The following is a 25502-nucleotide window of genomic DNA, read 5'->3' as shown; positions in this document are numbered from 1 at the left end:
GTTTTGATCTTGGCTCTCCACACATAAATAATTAAAACGAAATTTGCATATTCATTAATTGCAATTAATCGGAAGATTTTGAGAAAAAAGGAGCGAGGGAGGAGGCCTCGTTGCCCTCCAAGTTTTGATTACTTTAAAAAGCAACTAGAACTTTTAATTTTTTACAAACGTTTTCATTGGTAAAAAATATATGTAACTTACGAATTAACTTACGTAACGACCTTCTATATTCGCATGTTTTTATTGCGTATATGAGGGGGTTTAACCCTCGTCGATATAATAAAAGAACCTTGAACCTTGAACCTAGACCTCTGAATCACAAAGGCCGTAGAATAAATATTTGAAATTACTAAAAATACGTTAGCGTAAAGAGTGAGGTATAACGAGGAGGTAAACCCCTCATATGCGTAACAATTTTTATTCGTTTTAAGTTTTAATGCTGCTCCTTCCTTTTAGTAGAAAAACTTTTCATATTTATTTTTCCATTGCTTTTTCAAATTATGCTAGAAAATCCATTGAAGGGGGCGCAGGACCAAAAAAATCCCCCCTCAACCCAACCCCCAAACCAAAAAAGTCCCCCTGTAAACGCCTGTACACTTCGCAGTAACCATTACTATATGTAAACACATGTCAAAGTTTGTAACTTGCAGCCCCTCCCACAGGGACTGCAGGGGAGTAAGTCGTCCCTAAAGACATAGTTATTAGGTTTTTCGACTATGGTGAATAAAATGGCTATCTCAGAATTTTGATCCGGTGATTTTTGAGAAAAATGAGCGTGGGAGGGGGCCTAGGTGCCCTCCAATTTTTTTGGTCACGAACTTTTAATTTCCGTTAGAATGAGCCCTTTCGCGACATTCTAGGACCACTCCGGCGATACGATCACCCCTGGGAAAAAAACAACAAAAAAACAAACAAATAAACACGCATCCGTGATTTGTCTTCTGGCAAAAAATGCGAAATTCCACATTTTCGCAGATAGGAGCTTGAAACTTCTACCATGAGGTTCTCTGATACGCTGAATCTGATGATGTCATTTTCGTTAAGATTATATGACTTTTAGGGGGTGTTTCCCCCTATTTTTTAAAATGAGGCAAATTTTCTCAGGCTTGTAACTTTTGATGGGTATAACTGATCTTGATCAATTCAATTCAATTCAATTTATTCAAAAAGAAAAGAAAACACATAACAACAATAATAATAAAGATCCTAGAAGCGAACTTGTTAAGGACCAAAACAACAAAAAATTGTAAATGAAAAAGAGAGAGAAGAAAAAAAAAGAAAAAAAAAGAGAAAACAAGGGTAATTAAAGCAAATTGAACAAACATTTAGAGAAATATAATATCAAGATTTTAGTACATTATTATATAGCGTCCGAAAACTTGTGGATAGCTCGACACTGGAGGATATTACATTCCATTGAATTATAGATTTATAAATTGGGGATCGCTGGGCGGAACTAGAGATACACCTGGGGACAATGAAGGAACGGTTGGATGAACGGAGACAGTGGCCTTCAGAATTATTACTATTAAAATAAGTTAATAAGTGGGGAGGAAGATTTTTATGATAAGCGGAATATGCAAGGGATAGATTTAACTTTTTGATGATTTGTTCAAAAGGGATAATACCAAAATCGGAGTACAAGTCCTTGGTGGGATATAGTCGTGGCAACCGAAAAACTGCTTTGACGGCACGGTTTTGAGCAGATTTTAATTTATTGGTAACTGAAGGATAAGTATTGCCCCATACAGATCCGCAGTATGAGATATATGGGTAAATAAAAGAATAATAAAGGGTGACAAGGATATCGAGAGGAAGAAAATAATTCACACGATTAATTATACTTACCTGTCGCAAAATTATGGCTCTAACATAGGACACATGTGTTGCAAATGATAGGCAGGAGTCTATGTGGACACCAAGAAACTTGGCAACTTCGACCTGCGGGAGGAGATTGGTAGAATATTTTAGGCCAAGTGCTGGCTGAACTTCATTTTTTTTGTAAGGGGTTTGAAATAATACCACCTGACTTTTCTTGCTGTTAATGGTCATGCAGTTAACGAGACACCACTCCTGTACTCTATTCAGAAGGGTTTGAGTAGAGGTGACGACGGATGGTAAATTAGGACCGGTGATGAAAAAGTTGCTATCGTCAGCAAAAAGTACTGGGTGCACTGATGGGCCCAGGTCCGTAATCAAATCATTAATATAAAGGAGAAAAAGTATTGGACCAAGAACAGAGCCCTGTGGGACGCCCCTCCGGACAGGTAGGGGATGTGAAGTCACCCCGCCCAGTCTCACACTCTGTACTCTACCAGAGAGATAAGAGCCGAACCATGAGAAAGGAACTCCGCGAATCCCTAGGTTATTGAGTTTACTTAATAAAACACTGTGATCAACCATGTCAAAGGCCTTTGAAAAATCCAGAAATAAGCCCAATACAGTATTTTTAAGGTCAAGTTGGGAACGTATAAACTGTGTGGCGTCTATTAGTGCATGAGCAGTTGAAAATTTGGCACGGAAGCCATATTGATGAGGAGAAATCAACGAATCTGATGACTGATTCCCAAATACAAAGGGAGAAAGACGTCGGAATATAATTCTCTCGAGCACCTTAGATATAACTGGGAGAAGTGAGATTGGACGATAATTGCTTATCTCAGACGGATCGCCTTTTTTATGAATCGGGATAACAATTGCTGATTTAAATATTTCTGGGAAGACTCCATTGGTCATAGACAGGTTTGCTATGTGCACAATGGGTTCACAAATATAGGAAGATACGGTCCTAAGAAGCTTATTACTTATGTCAAAGAAGTCAGGAGTACTACTATTAGAGAGAGATTCGATAACTTGAAGCACCTCTTTGCGATCAGTTGGAGAGAAAAACATGGATCTGGGATTCTTGCTAGGGTGTACTGACTGTGAGAAGGAACAAGAGTTAGCATTTGGAATATTAGTGAAATAATTATTAAAAGCATCCGGTACTAAAATTGGGTCAATTAATCTGCCACTGATGTCCCTAAGGTTAATAGGAACAGATCTTGAATTCCTTTTTTTTAAAAGGATTTCATTTATTGTAGACCAAATTTTTTGCAAGTTCCCTTTGCAGTGAGAGATTTTTGAATAATAATAATTTTTCTTTGCTTCCCGGATGAGTTTGGTATATATGTTTTTGTATTTTTTATAATTAGTCAGGTCAATAACGCTACTGGTTTTGCAAGCTAACTTATATAGGTCATTTTTTCGGTATGAAGAGAAAAAAGTATCAAAGGTATCAAACTTATATATTTAAAATCAGCATTAAAATGCGATTCTTTTGATGTAACTATTGGTATCAAAATTCCATTTTTAGAGTTTCGGTTATTATTGAGCCGGGTCGCTCCTTACCACAGTTCGTTACCACGAACTGTTTGATCTAAAATTAAAAAAAAAGTTTTAAACTTATAAAACCATTCAATCTTTATATATATTTGCAATTTTACCTCCGTTTTTTTTAAGAATCCTTTGTTAACTCACCCTCTGAGACAAAAGATCAAATGTTGATTAATTAGCTTTTATGGTTATAATAAAGTTTAACTGTCATAATAAATCTATGGCTTAAAATAATTGTAAAATGCAGTTTGTTTTGTTGGATAGATGAAGGATCGAAACCAAACACCGACAGACAACACAACAAAAATGCATATGATTTTTTTCTTGCGCGTTTAAAAAAAATTGTAACCCCCCACCCCCCAAAAAAATTATGGATACACCCTTGCTGATTATTTATAAGTTAAGCATCATTTGTAGGAAACAGTATGACCCAGTAGATTCCTTCAATTCAGCTTAACTTACCGAAATTTTGAGCGCCGATTTTTTTGGTAGGCATTGTAAGATTATTTGGCAAAACAAATTTTTGGTAGGAAACAACACGACTCAACACATTCCTCCAATTCTCTTTGATTTGCCACATTTTTGAGCGGTGATTTGGTAGGCATTATGATGATTTTTTTTTCAAAACAAATTTTTCGGCTGGAAACAGTAGGACCCACTATATTCATTCAGTTCAGCTTAATTTGTCAGATTTTTGAGCGGTGATTTTTTTGGTAGGCATTACCAGATTTTTTTTTTTTTTGTAAAACAGATTTTTTGGCTGGAAACAGTATGATCCAGTAGATTCATTCAATTCAGCTTAATTTGTCAGATTATTGAGCCGTGATTTTTTTGGTAGGCATTACAAGATTTTTTCGGTAAAACAAATTGTTTGGCTGGAAACAGTATGACTCAGTAGATTCATTCAGTTCAGCTTAATTTGTCCGATTTTTGAGCGTTGATTTTATTTGGTGGGCATTACAAAATTTTTGGATAAAACAAATTTTTTGGCTGGAAACGGTATGACCCAGTAGATTCATTAAATTCAGTTTAATTCGTCAGATTTTTGAGCAGTGATTTTTTTGGTAATCATTACCAGATTTTTTTTTTTTGTAAAACAAATTTTTTGGCTGGAAACAGTGTGATCCAGTAGATTCATTCAATTCAGCTTAATTTGTGAGATTTTTGGGCGGGGATTTTTTTCGTAGGCATTACAAGATTTTTTGGCAAAACAAATTTTTAATAATAAACAACATGGCCGAGCATATTTCTCCAGTACTCCTTGATCTGCTACGTTTTTAAGCGATAATTTTTTGGTAGGTTTTATAAAACTTTGAAAAAAAAAAATTTTTGGCAGGAAACAGCATGTCCCAGAAGAATCCTTCAATTCACTTTGATTTCCCACATTTTTGAGCGGTGATATCATAGCCAAAAAAGAAAAAAATTGTCTAAGCATCAAATAAGAAAGTGTTACTCTTTATAGAAGGTTTGTTAATGAAGTAATAAATATTCACAAGGCTCCTCTTTATTCAACAGGGTATATTATTCTACATGCCTCACTACTTTTGGAAATCACGCGAGCAAGATAAAATGAGCATAATTACAGATGGAATGAGAAGCAACGATTTGGATTGTCAGACAGAGGCTAAAGAAAAGAAGAAAATACTCCTTAAATATTTGGAAGACACACGTGGAATGCATCTTGGATATGCATGGAGTTATGTCATCTGTGAGATCCTCAACTTTGTTAATGTCGTGGGAAACATTTTCTTCATTGACAAGTTCTTAGGTAAGATTTATGTGTTTATTGTGGGCATTAGACTAGGTTTGTGTATTCAAAGTTGACAAATGAGGATTTATTGTGGTATAAATAGCCATTCTGGTCTAGTTTTGAAATAAGTTACTTAAACGACATTGCTTCTTCCGTCGTAAAATAACTGTTGAAACATAATACTTGAATTTTAAAATCCCGTAGCAAACTTTTTGGTGTTGCATTTAGTGTGATCAAGGATCACAAGGATCACACATTTAGTGTGATCAAGGATCACACCAAGGATGACATAATACTCGAATTTTAAAATCCCATAGCACACTTTTTGGTCAAGTGTGATCAAGGTTCATTCACAATGAGAAAGTACTAATATCAAGATCTAGCCAATGCTAAATTTCGGTTTTAGACAAGGGAGATGAGCGGATTTTACCGTTCACAACTTGCAATTTTTATTTGTAAATTTTGCGTTGTTTCGTTGAATCAGCTAATTGGTCAGTTGCAAGCCCCTCCCAGAAGCTGTCTCGCTGATCAACGAAGTTAGTTCTGATCTAAGGATTTGCCTGTTGACTTTTGAAGGTCTTTTATGATTTAAGTTTATCTTAAAACCGGTTAGGCTTATATAAAGGCAAAACATGGTAAACAAAAAACATTGTTAAGGAAAAAATTTGTACTTATGTATTATACCGCCAACACTCAAGAAGGGAAGTATTCCGCCAACACTCAAGAAGGGAAGTTAGGTTAATCCTAATAAAAAATACCAAAACACGATAAAAATATAATGTTTTATAAACAAATTTTGGCTATATATTTGCAAATTAGGGGGGCGTAACCTACACCCCACACCCACCCTTAACGTGCAAATACATAGCTCAAATTATATAATTCCAATGTATTCTGTCACCCGCCACTTGTTTTCCACTGAGCGTGAGCTAATGGTTTCTTAATACAGACAGATAAACCCGGTTTGTTCTCGAGTTTTACGCAGCGTAAACTTGAGTGTTGGCGGTTTAATACATAAGTACCAAAGAATTTTTAAAGTATAAAACATTGTATTATCAAAAATATTATTAAAATATTATGTTCTTAAATTAAAACATTATTGAAATAGTATTACTATGATAAAAAAATATCATAAAAGCATTCCATGTTATAATTATTTCTCTCGATGGCAAAAAGGTGAAAAAAAAACAAACAAAAAAATTGGAGCTTCTATGAATGTCAATTGTAAGTTGGCAAAAGATACATAATAAAGGAACTACGAGACAGGAAGAGTAAGAAAGGCCAGAATATGGATTTAATATTTGTCATCTTCAAAATAAAAGTGGCAGCGATTTTCTGCAAAATTTGCTTTAGAAACGTCTAAACTTATTTAAACTGTAAATTTTCATTATAAAATGTGAAACAACTATTTTTCACCTCTTTTACTATTGTTAAATTTAATTTGGGCCAATTTAGGCCGAAACTAGGCCTGTGTTTCTTAATGGCAAGAGATTTTTCTCAGTAGAAAAATGGAATGAAGCTTTTTTTAAACGGAAGGTTCTATATATCTCGAGAATCAACTTAGATACAAGAAAACAGATCAGATTACTTGCCAGAAAGCCTTGAGTTGAAGAGAGTAGAAATCTCAGTTAAAAAAAAAAGGAAAAAAAAATGTTGCAATGCCCTTTGTGTCATCAGAATCAAAAGACGACCCGGAACCTGGTAAGGTAGACAATTACGCATTTAAACAGCAAATTATCTTTGCTAATTCTTATTTGCATCTTATCAAAAGCTTCAACTTTAATAACGACAAACATCTGGGATCATTTCTAAATTATCATCTTTAAAATAATGAAGCGTTACAAAACGAAAAATGAACAGGAGCTGCTATTTTAATTAAAAAGTTGAATATCAAACTGCCAAAGGCCTTGGCAAACACAATAGGGCTAATATTTCGTTAAGTAGGCGGGTTCTAGGCATGTCTTGCTACTCAACACGTTTGCCAACACTTCACGCGATGCTCAAAATGGAGAAATCTTAATTAACAATTTTTACGGTGGTCTTTTCCATATGGACTCTAGGATGAGTGTTGTCTAGCTGAAACTTTTAAAGAGCTGAAAGAAACTATTCTAAGGGCTAGAACTAACAAATAATTTAGGGCGGAATCTCCCCATGATTGATCCTAAATATCTTTCTTTCGAAAAGTAAGAATTTTTAATTAAATTTAAAAAGTTTTATATTAATTAAAGAACTGAATATTGAACTGTTATAGGCATAGGGCCAAACAAAACCGAGCTGATATTTCGTTAAGTAGGCGGGCTCTAGACATGTCTTGCTATTCAACACGTCTACAGACAGTACACGAGATACCCACAACTGAGAAATCTTCATCAGCGGCAGTCCTTTTCACCAATATAAACACTAGAAGCTGCTGGACATATAATACTAGACAAAAATCTGAGATGCCTCGTAAGAACCTTGGACGGGAATGCTAATGACATTTGGCTCCTTTCTTGCAAGGTTTGCATTTTAATGATGATGATCATGAAGGCAATACTAGAGGACTATCTAGGGGGGACACCCTCCTTTTTATCTATCCATAGCATCTGCACCCCTCCCCCTCCCGCTACTGTAGGATTCATGTAAACTTACATATATATTATCTAATTTATACTGGTGCTAGGCGTCTCTCCCCGGATAATTCCCCGCGAAAATTTTCTTCAAAAATACCGCCTCTCCCCGCTATTCAAAATTGAGCGTTCACAGAAGAGTACATGTTTTGTGCTTCCTCCATGGCTGCTCAATTTTTATATATGTGTTACTGAACTCCTGGTCTTTCTCCCTCGGAAGTAGTCATTCTAGTGTAACTACTTTATTGAAAGACTAAAAAAGCGATTTTTCATCGCATACTTTTTTTTTATTTCCATAGGGGAGAAGTCTTTTGGACCTCTTGATTGATTACCCATCACGTAATTTATGCACAATTTCGATGAAATATATCATTTGACGAGAGAAAATCCGGATCCAGCCTTGAAAAAAAATTCTAGCCCAAAAAAACTAAGGTCCAAGACCATTGGAAAAGACAAGAATTAAAGGAAAACAAGCGCGTCCCTGACCTAGGGGGATGTTTTAAGTCATGGCCATATCCATGATATTTTTTGGGGGTGTTTTACACAAGGATTTTTCGGGGGGGAGGTACACACAAAAAACCTAAAAACGCATAAAAATTCGTTTATGTCCATTTTTGTTACGTTTTTAAGAGTCACACAAACATTTCGGGGGGGGGGGGTGGAGTTCAAACATCCGACCCACCCCCTGGGTACGGCCTTTTTTTAAGTCTACAATTTTCTGATTAGAACAAAGGGTTATTTTTTTGGAAATTAGGGGAAAGATTTTCGAAATCTGAAAAATATAGCTTCCTTTTCTTTATAAGACGGTTGAGACTAAAATCCTAAAGGGTGCATTAATGCCGTGAAATGAAGAATTACCGAAATTCATGATTTGATAACATAGACTGTATATTCTAAATTTCTGGTAGCATAGTCGACTTTGAAGGAGGAAAAGTCTTCTTTTAAACAGGCCTTGCCGGATTCAAATATTATTTATTTTTCTATGTTTGTTGGTATATTCTGATTGTTTTTTTTCTTTTTTTTCTTTTTTTTTAATTACAGCGTCATTGAATGTAAAGCATTGCCACCCACAGGGAAGTATTTTATCAGGAGAAAAATAGTTGACGTATATGAATGTATCCATTCGTTAATTGTAACTATAGGTTCAAAGAAAATAATACTTAAGGCAGTCAAATCTGAAACGAGGTCGTTGAATGCAAGAGTATAATCACCCGGTGTGCGTACAACCCATGCCTGGTTCAACTCAACCCATATAACTTAACCTTCGTTCAACTTCATCCCCTTTTAACTCATCCCCCGTGCAGCTCAAGCCCATTCAACTCAAACCCAAACTGTAGCAGGAGCTGAATGAATTAGAGTTTAATCGAGTTGAACGGGGGTTGGGTTACATAGGGCTGGAGTTAAATAAGGATTGAATTGCACGGGATTTGAGTTAGATGAGGGTTGAATTGCAAGGAGATTGAGTTAAACGGAGTTTGGGTTAAATAGGGTTGAGTTAAACGGGAGTAGAGTATATGGGAGTTGAGCTGTACGAGAGTTGAAGTGAATGGGTTGTTAGACGAGGGTTGGTTTCATGGGAGCCTTGTCACGCATATGAAACTATTTTATCAGAAGAAAAACAGTTTACGCATTCGAATGTATCCCTTTTGTTAGTTACAACTATAGAATTTGAAAAAAAAATAACCGAGGGCAGTCAAATGTCAAACAAGGTCATCGAACGTGCGGCATTGCCACTCATATGGAACAAATTTCTCAGGAGAAAAACAGCTCATGCATACGAAATTATCCCACCGACTTCTTTCGAAATCGTTGTCTCTGTAAAACAAGTTCTCTCATAAATAAAATAATTATGAGAATTCTAGATTTCTAGAATTCTAGAATTCTTTATATTTAAGTTCATAACACGGAGATGACTCGTAAGGGAAGCTAAATGATGCTGAATCATATTTTTAGTCTATAACACACATATTCTTTTTAAGAGTACTTCTAAAAACACCTTGGGAGGGGGAGCTCCCTCCGGATTGAAAAGGGCCAAGTTTTGAGAGTTATCTCATAAATATGAACACATATTTGACGATATACAACAATACATGAACATTCTACTACATTTTGACCTCCGGGCGGAGAATAGACGCTTGGAGCTGAGCTTCGGAAAAAAATTGCACGAAAAATAGCCGGATTTTATAAAAAAAAACAATAGGAGGGGGTAAAGGCCCAAATTAGGTCTTTGTGTAGACAACTGCAAAAATCCGTTGATGATGGTAATAATATCTCTTTGCTGAGCTTTTGTTTTTATGAATTGAAACAAAATACTATTCGGCACTTGTATAATATATCGACCACAGTAAGTACTCATGTTAAGAAAACAATTCTTACTTCATAATATGCAGAATAAACATACTTAACACGTTTTGCATGCAGCCTCGCTATGCTTTACTCCCCCCTAATTTGCAAGTATATAGCCCAAATCATATGTTTCCTATCTATTCTCCCAATGCGTCTCAGTTGTTTCAAACCCCTGTACCTGTAAATTGAATCAGCTGCGACGGGGGAAAAAAAACTGGAAAAACAAGTTACAGGTGGCAGAAAGTATTGAAAATATATAATTTGGGCTATATATTTGCACTTTAGGGGAGGGAGGTTTGGCGGAAAGTATAGCAAGGCTGCATGCAAAATGTGTTAACTATGATTATTCGGCATATTATGAAGAAAGAATTGTTTTCTTAACATGGGAAGTTACTGTGGTCAATATATCATACACGTACCTACTATTCTATTTCGTACATCCATAGATCCCTATTAACCTGACCTCAGCAGAGAGAATAACATATATCCTGTTTTCAGGTGGAGCTTTTTTGAAATTTGGTGCCAGAGTTATTCAGTTCACAGAATGGGAGGATGAAAACCGCACTGATCCGTTGATAGAAATTTTTCCTCGCGTTACAAAATGCACTTTCCACAGTTACGGCTCATCTGGAACCATTCAAAAACACGACGCCATGTGTATCCTTGCACTAAATGTACTCAACGAAAAGCTGTATGTGTTCCTGTGGTTTTGGCTGGTCATTCTATCCGTATTATCCGGATTAGCATTAGCTTATAGGCTAGCTTTACTTGTATCATCGAGGATAAGAGGATATATCTTCCAGGTAAGGACGCCTGTGTTATTTTCCCACTTTTATTTTATTTATTTTATTAGTTATTTATTATTATTAATTTCTTGGTTATCATTATTAGTTATAAGTTTATTATTAATACAGAAAATGTGTTCTATCCTACTTTCCATGTCTATAATGAGAGTAAGGTTGATATAATAATATAAATAATTGTTTTCTTAACAGGGGAACTTCCTGTGGTCGATATATCATACACGTACCTACTATTCTATTTCGTACATCTATAGACCCCTATTAACCTGACCTCAGCAGAGAGAATAACATATATCCTGTTTTCAGGTGTTCTATCCTACTTTCTAGGGCTATAATGAGAGTAAGGTTGATATAATAATATAAAGAATTGTTTTCTTAACAGGGTCCCCTGTAGAATCAAATATTACTTTCTTTTTGACAGCGTTGCATTCTTACTCGAAAATAGATCCTTTTTTTTATTGCTTATACATTTTTTGAAATATTTATCCGACTCACAAATTGGCCTTAAAAATGCTGCTTAAAAAACTTTAAACCCCCGGAATAAAAACTCTTTTGGTAACCCTATTTCCGAACAAGATTCTTTTGGTACTTTGGTCTTATCACTTTAACCCAAATTTATGATTTTACCTGGATCGATCATTTTTTTCGCCCCTCCTCTTTAAATTTTGAAAAATCCGTTTTTGATTGTTTTCATTTGAAATTACCTTTTTTGGTATATTTTCATTAGAAAACCTCAAAACGACAAATTGCTCCCCTCTCCCTTAGATTTTTTTCTTTCTTTTTTAGTCCACTGTGCAAATTTTTTGTGTTATTTTCTGCAGTCCTCTTTCATGGTAAGAAAAATATTTTGCTGTCATTCGATATCTAAAAGTCAGCTTTTTCCGTTAATCGAACTGTGTTTTTTTTTTTCAATTTCTTGGGTTTCTGGTAGTTACACCATTATGGACTACTTTTGAGACATGAGGAGCTGAAAGACCGAAAGTACTCTTACAATGCCGCAATGAAAGTTTGAAATCTTTTTTTTTACACTTTTCTAGACACAAAAGAAAGACAAAGAAAGACACAAAATTCGGCCCTCTTTAATTGTTATGGTTATTTAATACAAAAGATAATCAAAAACTAATAGCATAGGCATTGTTACCACGTAGGGCAAAAGCCAATTATTCTCTCTAGTTCAAGATCCCATGGTTTTATGACACTTGGTATTAACCAAGCATTTAACCAAGCGGTTAATTCGGAAAAAATAGAAAAAATTAAGTATTTTTAACTTATGAACGGGTGATGGGATCTTAATGAAATTTGATGTTTGGAAGGATATCGTGTCTCAGAGCTCTCAATTTAAATCCCGACCAGATCCGGTGACATTGGGGGGAGTTGGAGGGGGGAACCTATAATCTTGGAAAACGTTCAGAGTGGAGGGATCGCGATGAAACTTGATAGGAAAAATAAGCAGAATTCCTAGATACGTGATTGACATAACCGGAACGGATTCGCTCTATTTGGGAGAGTTGGGGGTTAATTCTGAAAAATTAGAAAAAATGAGGTATTTTTAACTTACGAAGCAATGACCTTATCTTAATGAAATTTCATATTTAGAAGGACCTCGTAACTCAGATCTCTTATTTTAAATCCCGACGGATCCAGCTTCATTGGGGGGGGGGGGGGGGGGACCGGATTAGGATGAAACTTAATGGGAGGGATAAAAACATGTCCAAGATACGTGACAGACATAACCGGACTGAATCCGCCCTCTTTGGTGGAGTTGGGGGGGGGGAGTAATTCAGAAAAATTAAAAACTTCGAACGGGTGATCAGATCTTAATGAAATTTGATATTTAGAAGGATCTTGTGCTTTATAGCTCTAATTTTAAAATCCCGACCAAATGCGGTGACATTGGGGGGAATTGGAGAGGAAACCGGAATTATTGGGAAACGTGAAAATTGAGGTATCTTTATCTTACGAATGGGTGATCGAATCTTAATGAAACTTGATATATAGAAGGATCTTATGTCTCAGGTGCTCCATTTTGAATTCGAATCGGATCCGGGGACATAGGGGGCTGGAGGGGAAAACATAAATCTAGGAAAATGCTTAGAGTGGAAAGATCGGGATGAAACTGCTATCTGTTAAATATCCTATCTATTCAATGTCCTTGTCTTGTTCCAGTGTTTTTTTTTTTTTTTTTTTTTTTTTTTTTTTTTTTTTTTTTTTTTTTTTTTTTTTTTTTTTGTATATATTTTATAATAGTGTTTTATTCTTGTTCTCTGTGGTCCATTAGAAGCAAAGCTTCTTGGGCCTAGTAACCACTTTACTTTGTAATAGTTTTTTTTCTTTTAGTATCAATAAATTGATTGATTGATTGATTGATTGAAACTTGATGGGAAGAATAAGCACAAGTTATAGATACGTGATTGACATAATTGGAATGGATCTGTTCACTTTGGAGGAGCAGGGGGGTGTTGATTTGGAAAAATTTTAAAAATTGAGGATTTTTAACTTAAGAGCGGATGACCGGATCTTAATGAAATTTGATATTTAGAAGGAACTCATGTCTCAGAGCTGATATCGTCTATCAGACGATATCAGAAATATCGTCGGGATATTTCAAATCCCGTCCAGATCTGTTGACATTGGGGGGAGTTGGAGGGGGAAACCGGAAATCTTGGAAAACGCTTAGAGTAGAGAAATCGGGATTAAACTTGGTGCGTAGAATAAGCAAATGTTGTCGATAAGTGATTGACACAACCGTACTGGATCCACTCTCTTTGGGGAAGTTAGGGGGTGGGTAAAGTGATTTTGGTGCTTCTGGACGTGCTAGGACGATGGAAATTGGTAGGCATGTCCGGGAGCTGCACAGATTGACTTGATAAAGTCGTTTTCCCCGATTAGACCATCTGGGGGGGCTGAAGGGAGAGGAAAAAGTAAAAAAAATGAGGTATTTATAACTTACGAGTGGGTGAGAGGATGTTAATGAATTTTGATATTTAGAAGGACCTCGTGACTCAGAGCTCTGATTTTAAATCCCGACCGGCATTAAGCCTCCGATTTTCCTTTTAAATCAATCTATTGATTTACAGAATTTTGCTAGAGCTCATACCATATGAGCTCTTGGCTTTTGGCTCGTCCGGCCTCGTCACAAGTGCCATATGAGCTCTTAGCTCTTGTTCTTCAATATACATAATCCTATAGAAATTGCTCGCTGTTTTTACACTCTTGGTGTCTTTGTTTGCCAAGCTTGTTCAGAGACTTTTCTGCGTCGGCGATGAGTCAATACAAACAATTGCAAGAATAATAAAAGAAATGTAGTATGAAAAACCTACCAGCTGGGCTTGAACCAAGTCGCACTTGAGGCCCATTCCCAATAAAATTTTACTAACACCGAGATTCAACTAGTGCTTATTTTAGCCAATCAGATTTCCCCAGAGTTTTGTGACTGGGTGAAAAATTCGGATTGACTTAAATTAGCGCTAACTTATCTTTCTCTCATTATACCCCTACAAAGCGAAATTGGACCACATTTTTCGCACAGTTTACCGTTTAAAATATGGTCAATCAGTCGCATACACAAAACAATCCGTAGGCAATTCTTCTGGAAAACATGTAGTAAATCCTTCTCGGTTTTTCAGAGCCCACGAGCTTCAGAACCATACTTAACCACTTTCAATACTGTAGCTTCCAATATTTTGATCTTGGTTCGCATACTTATCTTCCTATTCTTCCTAATTTTATCAACTGTGAAGAAACACCATGGGCCTAGGCTAGTCTTCTTTTAACATCTTCAATGCAACCACAATCTTTACTAGTAAATAAATAAAAAAAACAAGTTTTTGTAACGGAAAGTAAGGAGCGACATTAAAACTTACGAACAGAAATTACTCCGTAGATGAAAGGGGCTTTTCTTCCTCAACGCCCCACTCTTTACGCTAAAGTTTGACTCTATCTCTCAACTCTTCTTTTTAAAACAGTAAAAAACTTTAGCATAAAGAGAGGGGCGTTGATGAGGAAGCAGCCCCTTTTATATACGGAGTAATTTCTGTTCGTTTTAAGTTTTAATGTCTCTCCTTACTTTCCGTTATAAAAACTTGTTTTTTTATTTAATTTCTGGACGTTTTTGAATTAATGCATGTTTTGATCTTGGCTCTCTGCACATAAATAATTAAAACGAAATTTGCATATTAATTAATTGCAATTAATCGGAAGATTTTGAGAAAAAAGAAGCGAAGGAGGAAGCCTAGTTGCCCTCCAAGTTTTTGATAACTTAAAAAAGTAACTAGAACTTTTAATTTTGTGTAAACGTTTTCATTGGTAAAAAATATACGTAACCTACGAATTAACTTACGTAACGAACTTCTATATTCGTATGTTTTTATTGCGTATATGAGGGGGTTCAATTCTCGTCGATGCCTCGCTCTTTACACTAAAGCTTAGATTGTGTCCTAATTCCTTAAGAATGACCTCTGGATCACAAAGGCCGTAAAATAAATAGTTGAAATTACTAAAAATACTTTAGCGTAAAGAGTGAGGTATAACGAGGAGATAAACCCCTCATATGCGTAATAATTTTGTCCGTTTTAAGTTTTAATGCTGCTCCTTACTTTCAGTAGAAAAAACTTTTTATATTTATTTTTTCATTGTTTTTTTTCAAATAAAGCTAGAAAATCCTGCGCCCCCTTCATTGAAATTCTCTTCCCCCATGAGAAGTCTCCATGGAAATATCCTCCCACATAACCCCCCCCCCTCAACTCTCCCCCCTAAACCAAAAAAATCCCCCTGAAAACGGGTGTACACTTCCCAGTAACCATTTCTATATGTAAACACAGGTCAAAGTTTTCAACTTGCAGCCCCTCCCACGGGGACTGCGGGGGATTAAGTCGTCCCTAAAGACGTAGTTATTAGCTTTTTCGACTATGGTGAATAAAATGGCTATCTCAGAATTTTGATCTGATGACTTTGGGGAAAAATGAGCGTGGGAGGGGGCCTAGATGCCCTCCAATGTTTTTGTTCACTTAAAAAGGGCACTAGAACTTTTCATTTACGTTAGAATTAGCCCTCTCGCTAGATTCTAGGACCACTCAGTCGATACGATCACCCCTGGGAAAAAAAACCAACAACAAATAAACACGCATTCGTGATCTGTCTTCTGGCAAAAAATGCGAAATTCCACATTTTTGTCGATAGGAATTTGAAACTTCTACATTAAGGTTCTCTGATACGCTGAATCTGATGGTGTGATCTTCGTTAAGATTGTATGACTTTTAGGGGGTGTTTCCCCCTATTTTCTCAGGCTCGTAACTTTCTCTTAGGCTCGTTACGATCTCGTAGCTCATAACTGGGTCGCTCCTTACTACAGTTCGTTACCACGAACTGTTTGATACTACCAATGTAAGTGAATCTGCCCACATAATCGACTTTCTCGTTACCCAGTATCATCCATTCACTTTCATTTTCCTAGTCTTAGCGACTCAGTCTTCTTGACATTAATTTTCAAACCTATTCTTACACCCTGAACATTCTGGAAACCTCTAAAAATTCAGTCATTTTGCTAATTCGTGTCAAAGATTTCGCTCGAAGTTGTATTTGGAGTATCACTCAAAATTTCGAACCACCGTTTATCTTCCAAACATAAAAGTACATCTAATGAGTATTTTATTACTCCCGGGCTTATATGCATCGTCATAGAACGTAGATGCAGGAGGGTCTGTTCCCAAAGAGGGATCCTAAGGGGAAGGGTCACAAATATAAGAAGCGCATGTACTTCTGCATTATACGGCAAATACTCAAGTTTACGCTGCGTAAAACTCGACAACAAACCGGTTTCCTTATTAATTTCTTTCAGCTTAGCGTAAGATAAGACAATGACAAGTGACAAAATAAATGTGAAATATATAATTTGGGTTGTATATCTACACATTAGGGGGTGTTTGTAAAATATTTGGACAGTTTAAGGCAAGAAAACAATTTTTACTTCATATTATGAAGATTAACTGTACCTAACACATTTTACATGCAGACCCGCTATACTTTACCTCCACTCTCCTAATGTGCAAATATAGCCCAAATTTGTTTCTAAGTATTAAATTTTCATCATATTTTGTGATATTTCATTAAGATTGAGCTTCAAAGAAACAGGTTCCAATTAAATGACACACTTGAGTGCTTGTCGCACTATACACAAGTATCGAAGCGAATTTTGAGTCGCTATTTTTACGGGAATAGGTCTTTTATAACAAACTCCAAGGGAATAGTCCCATCCACCTATAGCCTACATGAATGTACATTACCTTTTTAAAACCAGTTGAATCAGACGGCGTATGTAAGATGGTTATAGCCCATTCTTATAGTTCGGTGCTCTATTTTATGAGAGACCTCAGAATAAAAAAGAGTATATACGCATTTTTATCATTAAACAACTGTTAACACTGGATATGAAACGACTTGATAAGGGTCACGATGCCAACCAATAGCTCTTTATTATCTTCTTCCAAAATATCAATCAAACCAACGTGAACGGCGAACATGATAAAAACTGGTTTTAGATGCAAAAAATTCAAACCAGTATAATGGCAAAAGTATAGGGTTGCAGAGGTTATAAGGAATATTAACTCGGCTAGACAGTACATTTCCAGCTGAATGAAGACCCAAAAGAATTAAGATGCGTATAAAAAAAGAACAAAAAGAAACAACAACCGTACTTAATTAGAACTTGTATTGCAACGCGTTACTGCCCCCTAAGATCAACATATAGTTCTTATACAGTAGCGACAAGACTGGTGCCGAAGTATACAAACTTCCATTTTGTGTCCAACATCTGTATATTGTATATAAGCTACTGTATAAGAACTATATATTGATCTTAGGGGGCATTTTGTGTCCACCCCCCTCCAGATTTTGAAAGATACTTTTTTTTAACTTGTGTTGAAGTACATTGAAATATACATTTTGCCCCTGCCCCCACATTTTCATTATTTGAGTTCACTGGGGGTACTACCTAATTTTCAAGCTACTACTCGAGCACTGCCCAATCTTTACCAAGGGCATAATCTATATTGAAAAGAAGCTCAAATGTATCACAGACGTGATTTAAGGCATCATGCCTTGAACATCATTTCACATAGTCAAGTTGGCGAAGCACTCATGGTACTCAAGAGTCCCTAGGTTTTTTACACCCCCTCCCCTCCTGATTTCAAAAATACCATTCTTTTATTTTTATTGAAGTGCATTGAAACATAGCCTAGATTTTGCACTCCCCGTAGATTGTCATTATTTGGTGTCACTGGAGGCACTACCTAATTTTCAACCTACTACTCTAGTACTGTCCTATCAAACAGTTCGTGGTAACGAACTGTAGTAAGGAGCGACCCGGCTCAATAGTAAACGAAACTCTAAAAAACGGAATTTTGATGCTAATTCTTTCATGCTGATTCTAAATATATAAGTTTCATCACATTTAGTCTTTGTCATCAAAAGTTACGAGCCTGAGAAAATTTGCTTTATTTTGGAAAATAGGGGGAAACACCCCCTAAAAGTAATAGAATCTTAACGAAAATCACACCATCGCATTCGGCGTATCAGAGAACCGTAGAGCAAAATTTCAAGCTCTTAGCTACAAAAATGTGGAATTTCGTATTTTTTGCCAGAAGACAAATCTTCTGGTGCATCATGTTCTGGGGTGCATGTTTATTTGTTTTTATTCCCAGGGGTCATCGTATCGACCAAGTTGTCCTAGAAAGTCGCAAGAGGGCTCATTCTAACGGAAATTAAAAGTTCTAGTGCCCTTTTTAAGTGACCAAAAAAATTGGAGGGCACCTAGGCCCCCTCCCACGAGTCACCGGATCAAAATTCTGAGATAGCCATTTTAGTCACCATAGTCGAAAAACCTAATAACTAAGTCTTTGGGACGACTTACTCCCCCACAGTCCCCGTGGGAGGGGTTGCAAGTTACAAACTTTGACCTATGTTTATATATAGTAATGGTTACTGGGAGGTGTACGGACGTTTTCAGGGGTATTTTTTTGGTTTGGGAGGGAGAGTTGAGGTGGGGGGGTACGTGGGAGGAACTTTCCATGGAGAAACTTCTCATGAAGGAAGAGACTTTCAATGAAGCGGGGGCAGGATTTTTTAGCATTATTTAAAAAAACAATGAAAAAATAAATATGAAATGTTTTTTTCTACTGAAAGTGAGGAGAAGCATTAAAACTTAAAACGAGCAGAAATTATTGCGCATATGAGGGGTTTACCTCCTCGTAATACCTCGCTCTTTATGCTAAAGTTTTTTTTAGTAATTTCAACTATTTATTCTACGGCCTTTGTGATTCAAGGGTCATTCTTAAGGAATTGGGACAGAATTTAAGCTTTAGTGTAAAGAGCGAGGTACCGACGTGGGGTGAACTCCCTCATATACGCACTAAAAACATACGAATATAGAAGTTCGTTACGTAAGTTAATTCGTAAATTACGTATATTTTTTACTAATAAAATGTTCGTAAGAAAATTAAAGGTTCTAGTTGCCTTTTTAAGTAATCAAAAAATTGAAGGGCAACTAGGCTTCCTCCCTCTCTCCTTTTTTCTCAAAATCTTCCGATTAAAACTATGAGAAAGCCATTTAGCCAAAAAACATTAATATACAAATTTCATTTTAATTATTTATGTGCGGAGAGCCAAGATCAAAACATGCTTTAATAGAAAAACGTCCAGAAACTAAATATAAAAAAAACAAGTTTTTTTAAATGAAAGTAAGGAGCGACATTAAAACTTAAAACGAACAGAAATTACTCTGTATATGAAAGAGGCTTTTCCTCCTCAACGGCCCGCTCTTTACGCTGAAGTTTTATTACTGTTTTAAAATGTAGAGCTAAGAGAAAGAGTCAAACTTTAGCGTAAAGAGCGGGGCGTTGAGGAGGAAAAGCCCCTTTCATATACGGAGTAATTCCTATTCGTTTTAAGTTTTAATGTCGCTCCTTACTTTTATTTAAAAAAACTTGTTTTTTTTAATTTAATCTTCATCAAGGGACTAACAATAACGTTAAAAAAAGTTCAAACAAAAGTATCACAGATTGGGCGTGGCCTTCTATCATTTTTCAAGGCATCATACCTTGGATATTACATAGTCTAGGTGGCAACAGCAGGGATAGAACAAGTTACTACTTTCTGAACGTATTTTCTTCAATATCAAACACTTCGTGGTAATGAACTTTAGTAAGGAGCGATCCGGCTCAATAGTAACTGAAACTCTAAAAAAAGGAATTTTGATACCAATAGTTACATCAAAGGAATCGCATTTTGTTCTTTTTTCCAGGGATGATCGTATCGACCCAGTGGTCCTAGAATGTCGCGAGAGGGCTCATTCTAACGGAAATTAAAAGTTCTGGTGCCCTTTTTAAATGACCAAAAAATTGGAGGACACCTAGGCCTTTCCCAGACTCATTTTTTACCCAAAGTCAACGGATCAAAATTTTGAGATAGCCATTTTGTTCAGCATAGTCGAAATGGTTATTGGGAAGTATATAGACGTATATATGTATATATATATATATATATATATATATATATATATATATATATATATATATATATATATATATATATATATATATATATATATATATATATATATATATATATATATATATATATATATCCTAGCTGTTGGGGTGGCGCCACCCCAACACCTAGTTGGTGGGGGCGCTTCGCGCCCCCCTTTTTTTTCATTTTTTTCCTTTTTTTCTTTTTTTTTTCTTTTTTAGTTTTTTAGCTTTTTTAGTTTTTATATTAGTTTTTAGTTTTTTTTTTCTTTTTAGTTTTTTTGTAGTTTTTACTTTTTTTTTAGTTTTTTTTACTTATGTCCTGGTCGTCATTTATACTCCCTGTGTCCCGGTCGTCATTTGTGTCCTGGTGCTTTGTTGATGGTGATTGCTAATCGAACATTCCTTGTGTCCCGGTCGCTTTCTCTTTGAGTGTCCCGGTCGTCATTTATATTCCCTATGTGCCGGTGTCCCGGTCGTCATTTGTGTCCCGATGTCCCGGTCTGTAATTTCGTCAGTCGAAAACATGACGTCAGTCGACACACAAACATGACGTCACTCGACAGACACACACACACACAGACAACTTATTTTTATATATATAGAAGATATATATATAGGTTCTTTCAAGAAAAACAAGAGGATCCTTCCCGTTAAATCTAATACGATTTATTTTAAATTTAGAGCATTCAATTTTTGATATGTTCACAAGTAGTTCTAGAAATTAGTGCCGACCCACCTTTTGTTATAACAATTTAAAATAAGTTAATTTTACAGTATAACGGCAAAGTGACCTCACCAGCCGTTTTAGACAGATTGGTCCATAGCACGTCATTTGGCGACTTCTTCTTCATCCATATGCTTAGCAAGAACCTTGAAGGGCTAGTGCTAAAGGAAGTAATGGACGACCTAGCGAACGAGTTGACAATGGAAAAACTTGCCGGCCGAAGAACTCCCCCTAGCCCAAAAACCGATGGTATACCTATGCTTCCACGCTACTCTAAGCCGGTGCAACTACTGTGATAGATTTTGCGTAGATTAAACTTAGTGATTTAAAGAGGTTAAAAACCTCAGTGACAGTTATAAAACAAGTGCCAAGAAAAAGTCGTCAAGTGTTTTCGTTTTTCTTTTTCGAAGTGCTCAGCGAATTGTAAGAAGCTGTCTCAATTTTGGATAGAGACACCATTTTTCTGAAGAAAAGGAAGAACTGATATTTAGTCTTGGACACAGAATAAGCTGAAAATTTTACTCTGCCTGAAAACCCTGCCTTTTGAAAATTATCTAGTTTTTGTAAAAATATTTCTCCGTTTTTCGGTTCAAAAATGACGAAAATTCTAATGGTTGAAGTTTAGGCCCACCTATTCAAGTGATATTTCTGTATGATTTTTAGCGGTTTAATACCCTTAGTTTTTGTGATTTTTATTTTTTATCATCATTTATCTAAATGAGTACGAAAAAGCCAAATACTCACGACCCTTTTTGTAGTATTTTCCACTTATGTTGCATAAAAGACGCCTTTACAATTTTTCTGGGGAGGGGGTAGGTTGTAATAATTAACTTAATCGAGATAAGATTGAAGACAAACAGCGTTTTTACATTATCTTTAAGAAGAAATAAGAAAATAAGAAAATTGTAAAGCACAAGACATGTTTTCCAAACGATATATTCAATTTCTGTGGAGATTTTGTTATTGGGATCTAGTTAATGGAAAATGTTTAGCTCAAGGGGCATATTTTCGCTCAATGATGTATGCACACAATTTATACCCCAGTGCCCCAGCCCCAAACGATAAAGAAAGAACCCAAGAGAACAGCTTTGAAAAGGGGATCTCTATAAAATGCAACAAATCGAAATTTTACTTCAGCGTTTATAATATTATTCCATTTTACAATGGCAGTTCTCCCCCCCCCATCCAAATTCCTATTCCATCTTGACCGAAGAGAATCTTAACAAAAGTTAGGAAAGGCCCTTTTTTACAAAGATATTGTATTAACCTTATTAGTTCTTTTGGTATCCTTTTGACGTTCGTATCATAAATACGTAATGTGTCTTAAAAAAAATTCAGAAATTTACAAACCCCCCCCCCCCTCTCAAACCTTATCTTCTGCTATAATAAAAAAAAGTACGGCGCCATTTTTTAGATACAATCTGTATCAACTTAATTTTTCCGACATTGAGTGATTAAAATTTGCCTTCAGCTTTAATTTAGACACATGACGAAGAGGCCAGAAAGCCAAGGGACATGCAAGTTTTGAATTTTTAATGGAATGTGCAGTGTCATTAGTTTATAGCTCATATTGTGGATGGCACTTATTTACTTTTTTTCATTACTCGATTGTCTGTCTTTCAGCAGAATTGTAAAGTGTTTAGAAACAATAAATTTGATTCCCATATATAATTTATGAAGTCTAGGTGTCCTGAGAAAAGATGTAATTCCCAAAACCGTAGAGGCGCAGAGGGGGAATGAACTTTTTGAACACCTAAAGGAAGGGGTAAAAAGGGTTTTGAGCACAGCCAATTCAACCGTGGTATTACTTTTTGCGATAATAATTCGTCTAAAGTTCTGATTGGCTTGGAATTAGCAATAGCTAATTCTCAATATTAGTCAAATCTCATTGTGAATGGAACAATACACATTTGCTTAGGGGGAGGAAATATAACAAAATATATACTTATCCGACAGTGGATACCGCTTTCCCACAAATATGCATCTCAAAATAAGTTAGCATGTCTCAAAGTACCATTCTGCACCTTATTTTTTTATCGTAGTTAACGCAGAAGTAGCTTATCTTAGCCCAAATTTTAATGAGCCTCAAATGACATGCGGGACCCTAGGTATAAGGGAAACCTATACTGTGAAACCACAGTGTAAACAGTCTCGCCTAGTTCGTTCGAGCATGCCAAGAGTACTTATCAGACAAGCTTGATTACTTATCCCTAGCGTTTCACCAGACGTAAATGACGTCACAGGGTAAGAGGACTGCTACTTAGAGCGGTTGGAATTAGTTGTCAGATAAATTATACCAATTAACCCCAGAAAATGTAAGATAAGCGACCTTATATCTAAAGAAACAATTGAATCATTTCGAAATTAGAAAAGAAAACATATGAAAATAAAGAAAGAGAACAAAAATGGACAGTAATAGCGAAACGTGGCTCACCTTCAGGGATTTATAAATAAGTATGTTTTTAGTAGCCTACACGTGACCATTGTTGTTGTTCGCTTTGTTGTCTGTAAGCGTTTCAGCTAACATGTTACCGGATTATTATTATTTATTATTATCTTTTACAGGATTACATCCGTGGACTTTGAGCTAAGCTGGATAATGGCTGCTTGAACGCAATCGCTCTGACTAGCAAAACGTAATATCTTAACAAATACACATCGTTATACCTATATTTATGCCTATATTATATTATCATTATACCTATATTTATGTAATATCAATTGTTCCTATTTCCTGATTGTAAGACCGTATGCCCTTTTCTTACGCCCTTGGGCCCTTTTTATGCTCCGTATCTTCTGTCCTTTTCTATGCTCCGTAAGCCCTTTTCTTTCGTCTATCCATGAAAGTGGAGAAGGACACTGATTTGACAACATTAAAAGGGTAAAAATACGAGGGAGGAGCTATCAACCATTTCTCAAGATAAAAAAAAAAAATTCAAACACTGGAAGCACCAATGTCAGTGGAAGGATGGAAAGTATTTTTAACTGAATTTTGTTTTAGAAATTCAGTTAATTTTTGAGTTAATTCAGCTAACTTTTTTAGGGAAGTATGTTTAACAAGTTGAAAAATACAGGTTCTACACAATAATTTCCAGTTTTTTTGGTACTTCCAGCATATCAAGGAGGCACACTCGTGCCTCTTTAAAGAGGCGAACCACGACAATGTTAAGCGATATTCGGTTCCAGTGGTCGCAGAGGGATGGGAGGGATGCATTTCGTAGCCCGAGCTCCAACTAAGAAACCTGCCAATTTTCATCCCCCTCCGACTTTTCCTTCATGGGGAAAATCTGGCCGAAAGTTTCGACCATCCAACGCCAGCCCCCCTTTAACGTTGTCCGATCGGGCTGAAATTCACAAGTTAAGGTCCCCTACGGCCCAGGAGCTTATCCGCGAAATTTCAGCTCGATCCGATAACTCCTTCCCTGTTTTCCAGAAACCACGCATAGCCACTTAATGTTCATATTTTTTTTTTCTGAGACGCCTACAGGTTACAGCCAACATCAGATCTGGGTGTACGAAGACTCATTCGACGCGGAATTCTCCGAGTAATTTTCCTGGAAAGTTTCGTCGGAAAATCTTAACCATCCGATTTTCTAGCTTAGAAAAACCCATTTCCCCATTGAAGGTAAAATTTTCTCTTGTAATAACATCACTTGTTTGAAAAATTCTTACACTAGTAGCAGCTTGGCGCAGCGGAAGCGTGCTGGGCCCATAGCCCAGAGGTCGGTGGATCGAAACCGCTAGCTGCTAATTTTTTCAAATTTGTAAAATTAGGTAATTTTGTCAGTTTGAATTTATTGATACAGAAAGGGAGAAAATAAACATGGAAACATGTGATCAGAATTACATACTGGAATGTTCACAAGAATTTATACTGAAGCGGGGGTAAGGCTTGATGGAAGCAAGTTAAAAGAACCATTTAAATTGATTTCCTAATTGAAGCCGTTGGTGAAATTTTCTATTGTAATAACTTGTTTGATAACAAGCATAACAGCAGCTTGGCGCAGCGGAAGCGCGCTGGGCCCATAAACCGGAGGCGGGTGGGTAAAAACCACTAGCTGCTAAATTTTTAATTAAGCTGCTAAACTATTAAAATTATCAAAATTAGATAATTTTGTCAGTTTGAATTTATTGATACAGAAAGTGAGAAAATAAATATGGAAAATTATTATTAAATTACATCCACCATGGATTGTAGGAAAAGGTACAGAAATAAAATGAAAAAACTTCGTTTTCTTAAAGAGTTAAAGAGGCTGCGTTCCAAAGTCGAACCTTAAAACGTACAGGAATTAGGAGAGGCAGTTGGTGGCTGCCGCCCCCCAAACCCCCCTTTAAAAGACTCTTTTGTACAGGTTTTTTGTTGTGGGGGCT

At 36.2% G+C, this 25502-nt stretch overlaps 2 protein-coding genes across 4 annotated transcripts in view; one reads left to right on the top strand and one right to left on the bottom strand.

Annotated features, from left to right (window-relative positions):
- The window catches only part of LOC136034480 (innexin inx3-like), a 55604-nt gene extending 32873 nt beyond the window's left edge, over positions 1-22731 (top strand). Inside the window, exons 4-6 of one of the 2 annotated variants that reach the window (XM_065715694.1) lie at positions 4891-5143; positions 10579-10883; positions 21182-22731. In XM_065715694.1, the coding sequence (XP_065571766.1) occupies positions 4891-5143; positions 10579-10883; positions 21182-21427 (804 nt within the window). In that variant the 3' untranslated portion in view covers positions 21428-22731. The remainder of the gene's footprint in view (positions 1-4890; positions 5144-10578; positions 10884-21181) is intronic. The other variant, XM_065715695.1, reaches the window with a different exon arrangement.
- Positions 1-25502, bottom strand: part of LOC136034477 (dedicator of cytokinesis protein 3-like) — a 386199-nt gene that overhangs the window by 308536 nt on the left and 52161 nt on the right. The gene's annotated exons all lie outside the window — the stretch shown is intronic.

This window comes from Artemia franciscana, chromosome 13, assembly GCF_032884065.1.
Source record: "Artemia franciscana chromosome 13, ASM3288406v1, whole genome shotgun sequence".
In the NCBI taxonomy this organism is placed as follows: domain Eukaryota; kingdom Metazoa; phylum Arthropoda; class Branchiopoda; order Anostraca; family Artemiidae; genus Artemia; species Artemia franciscana.
This window is presented reverse-complemented; position numbering and strand designations above follow the sequence as displayed.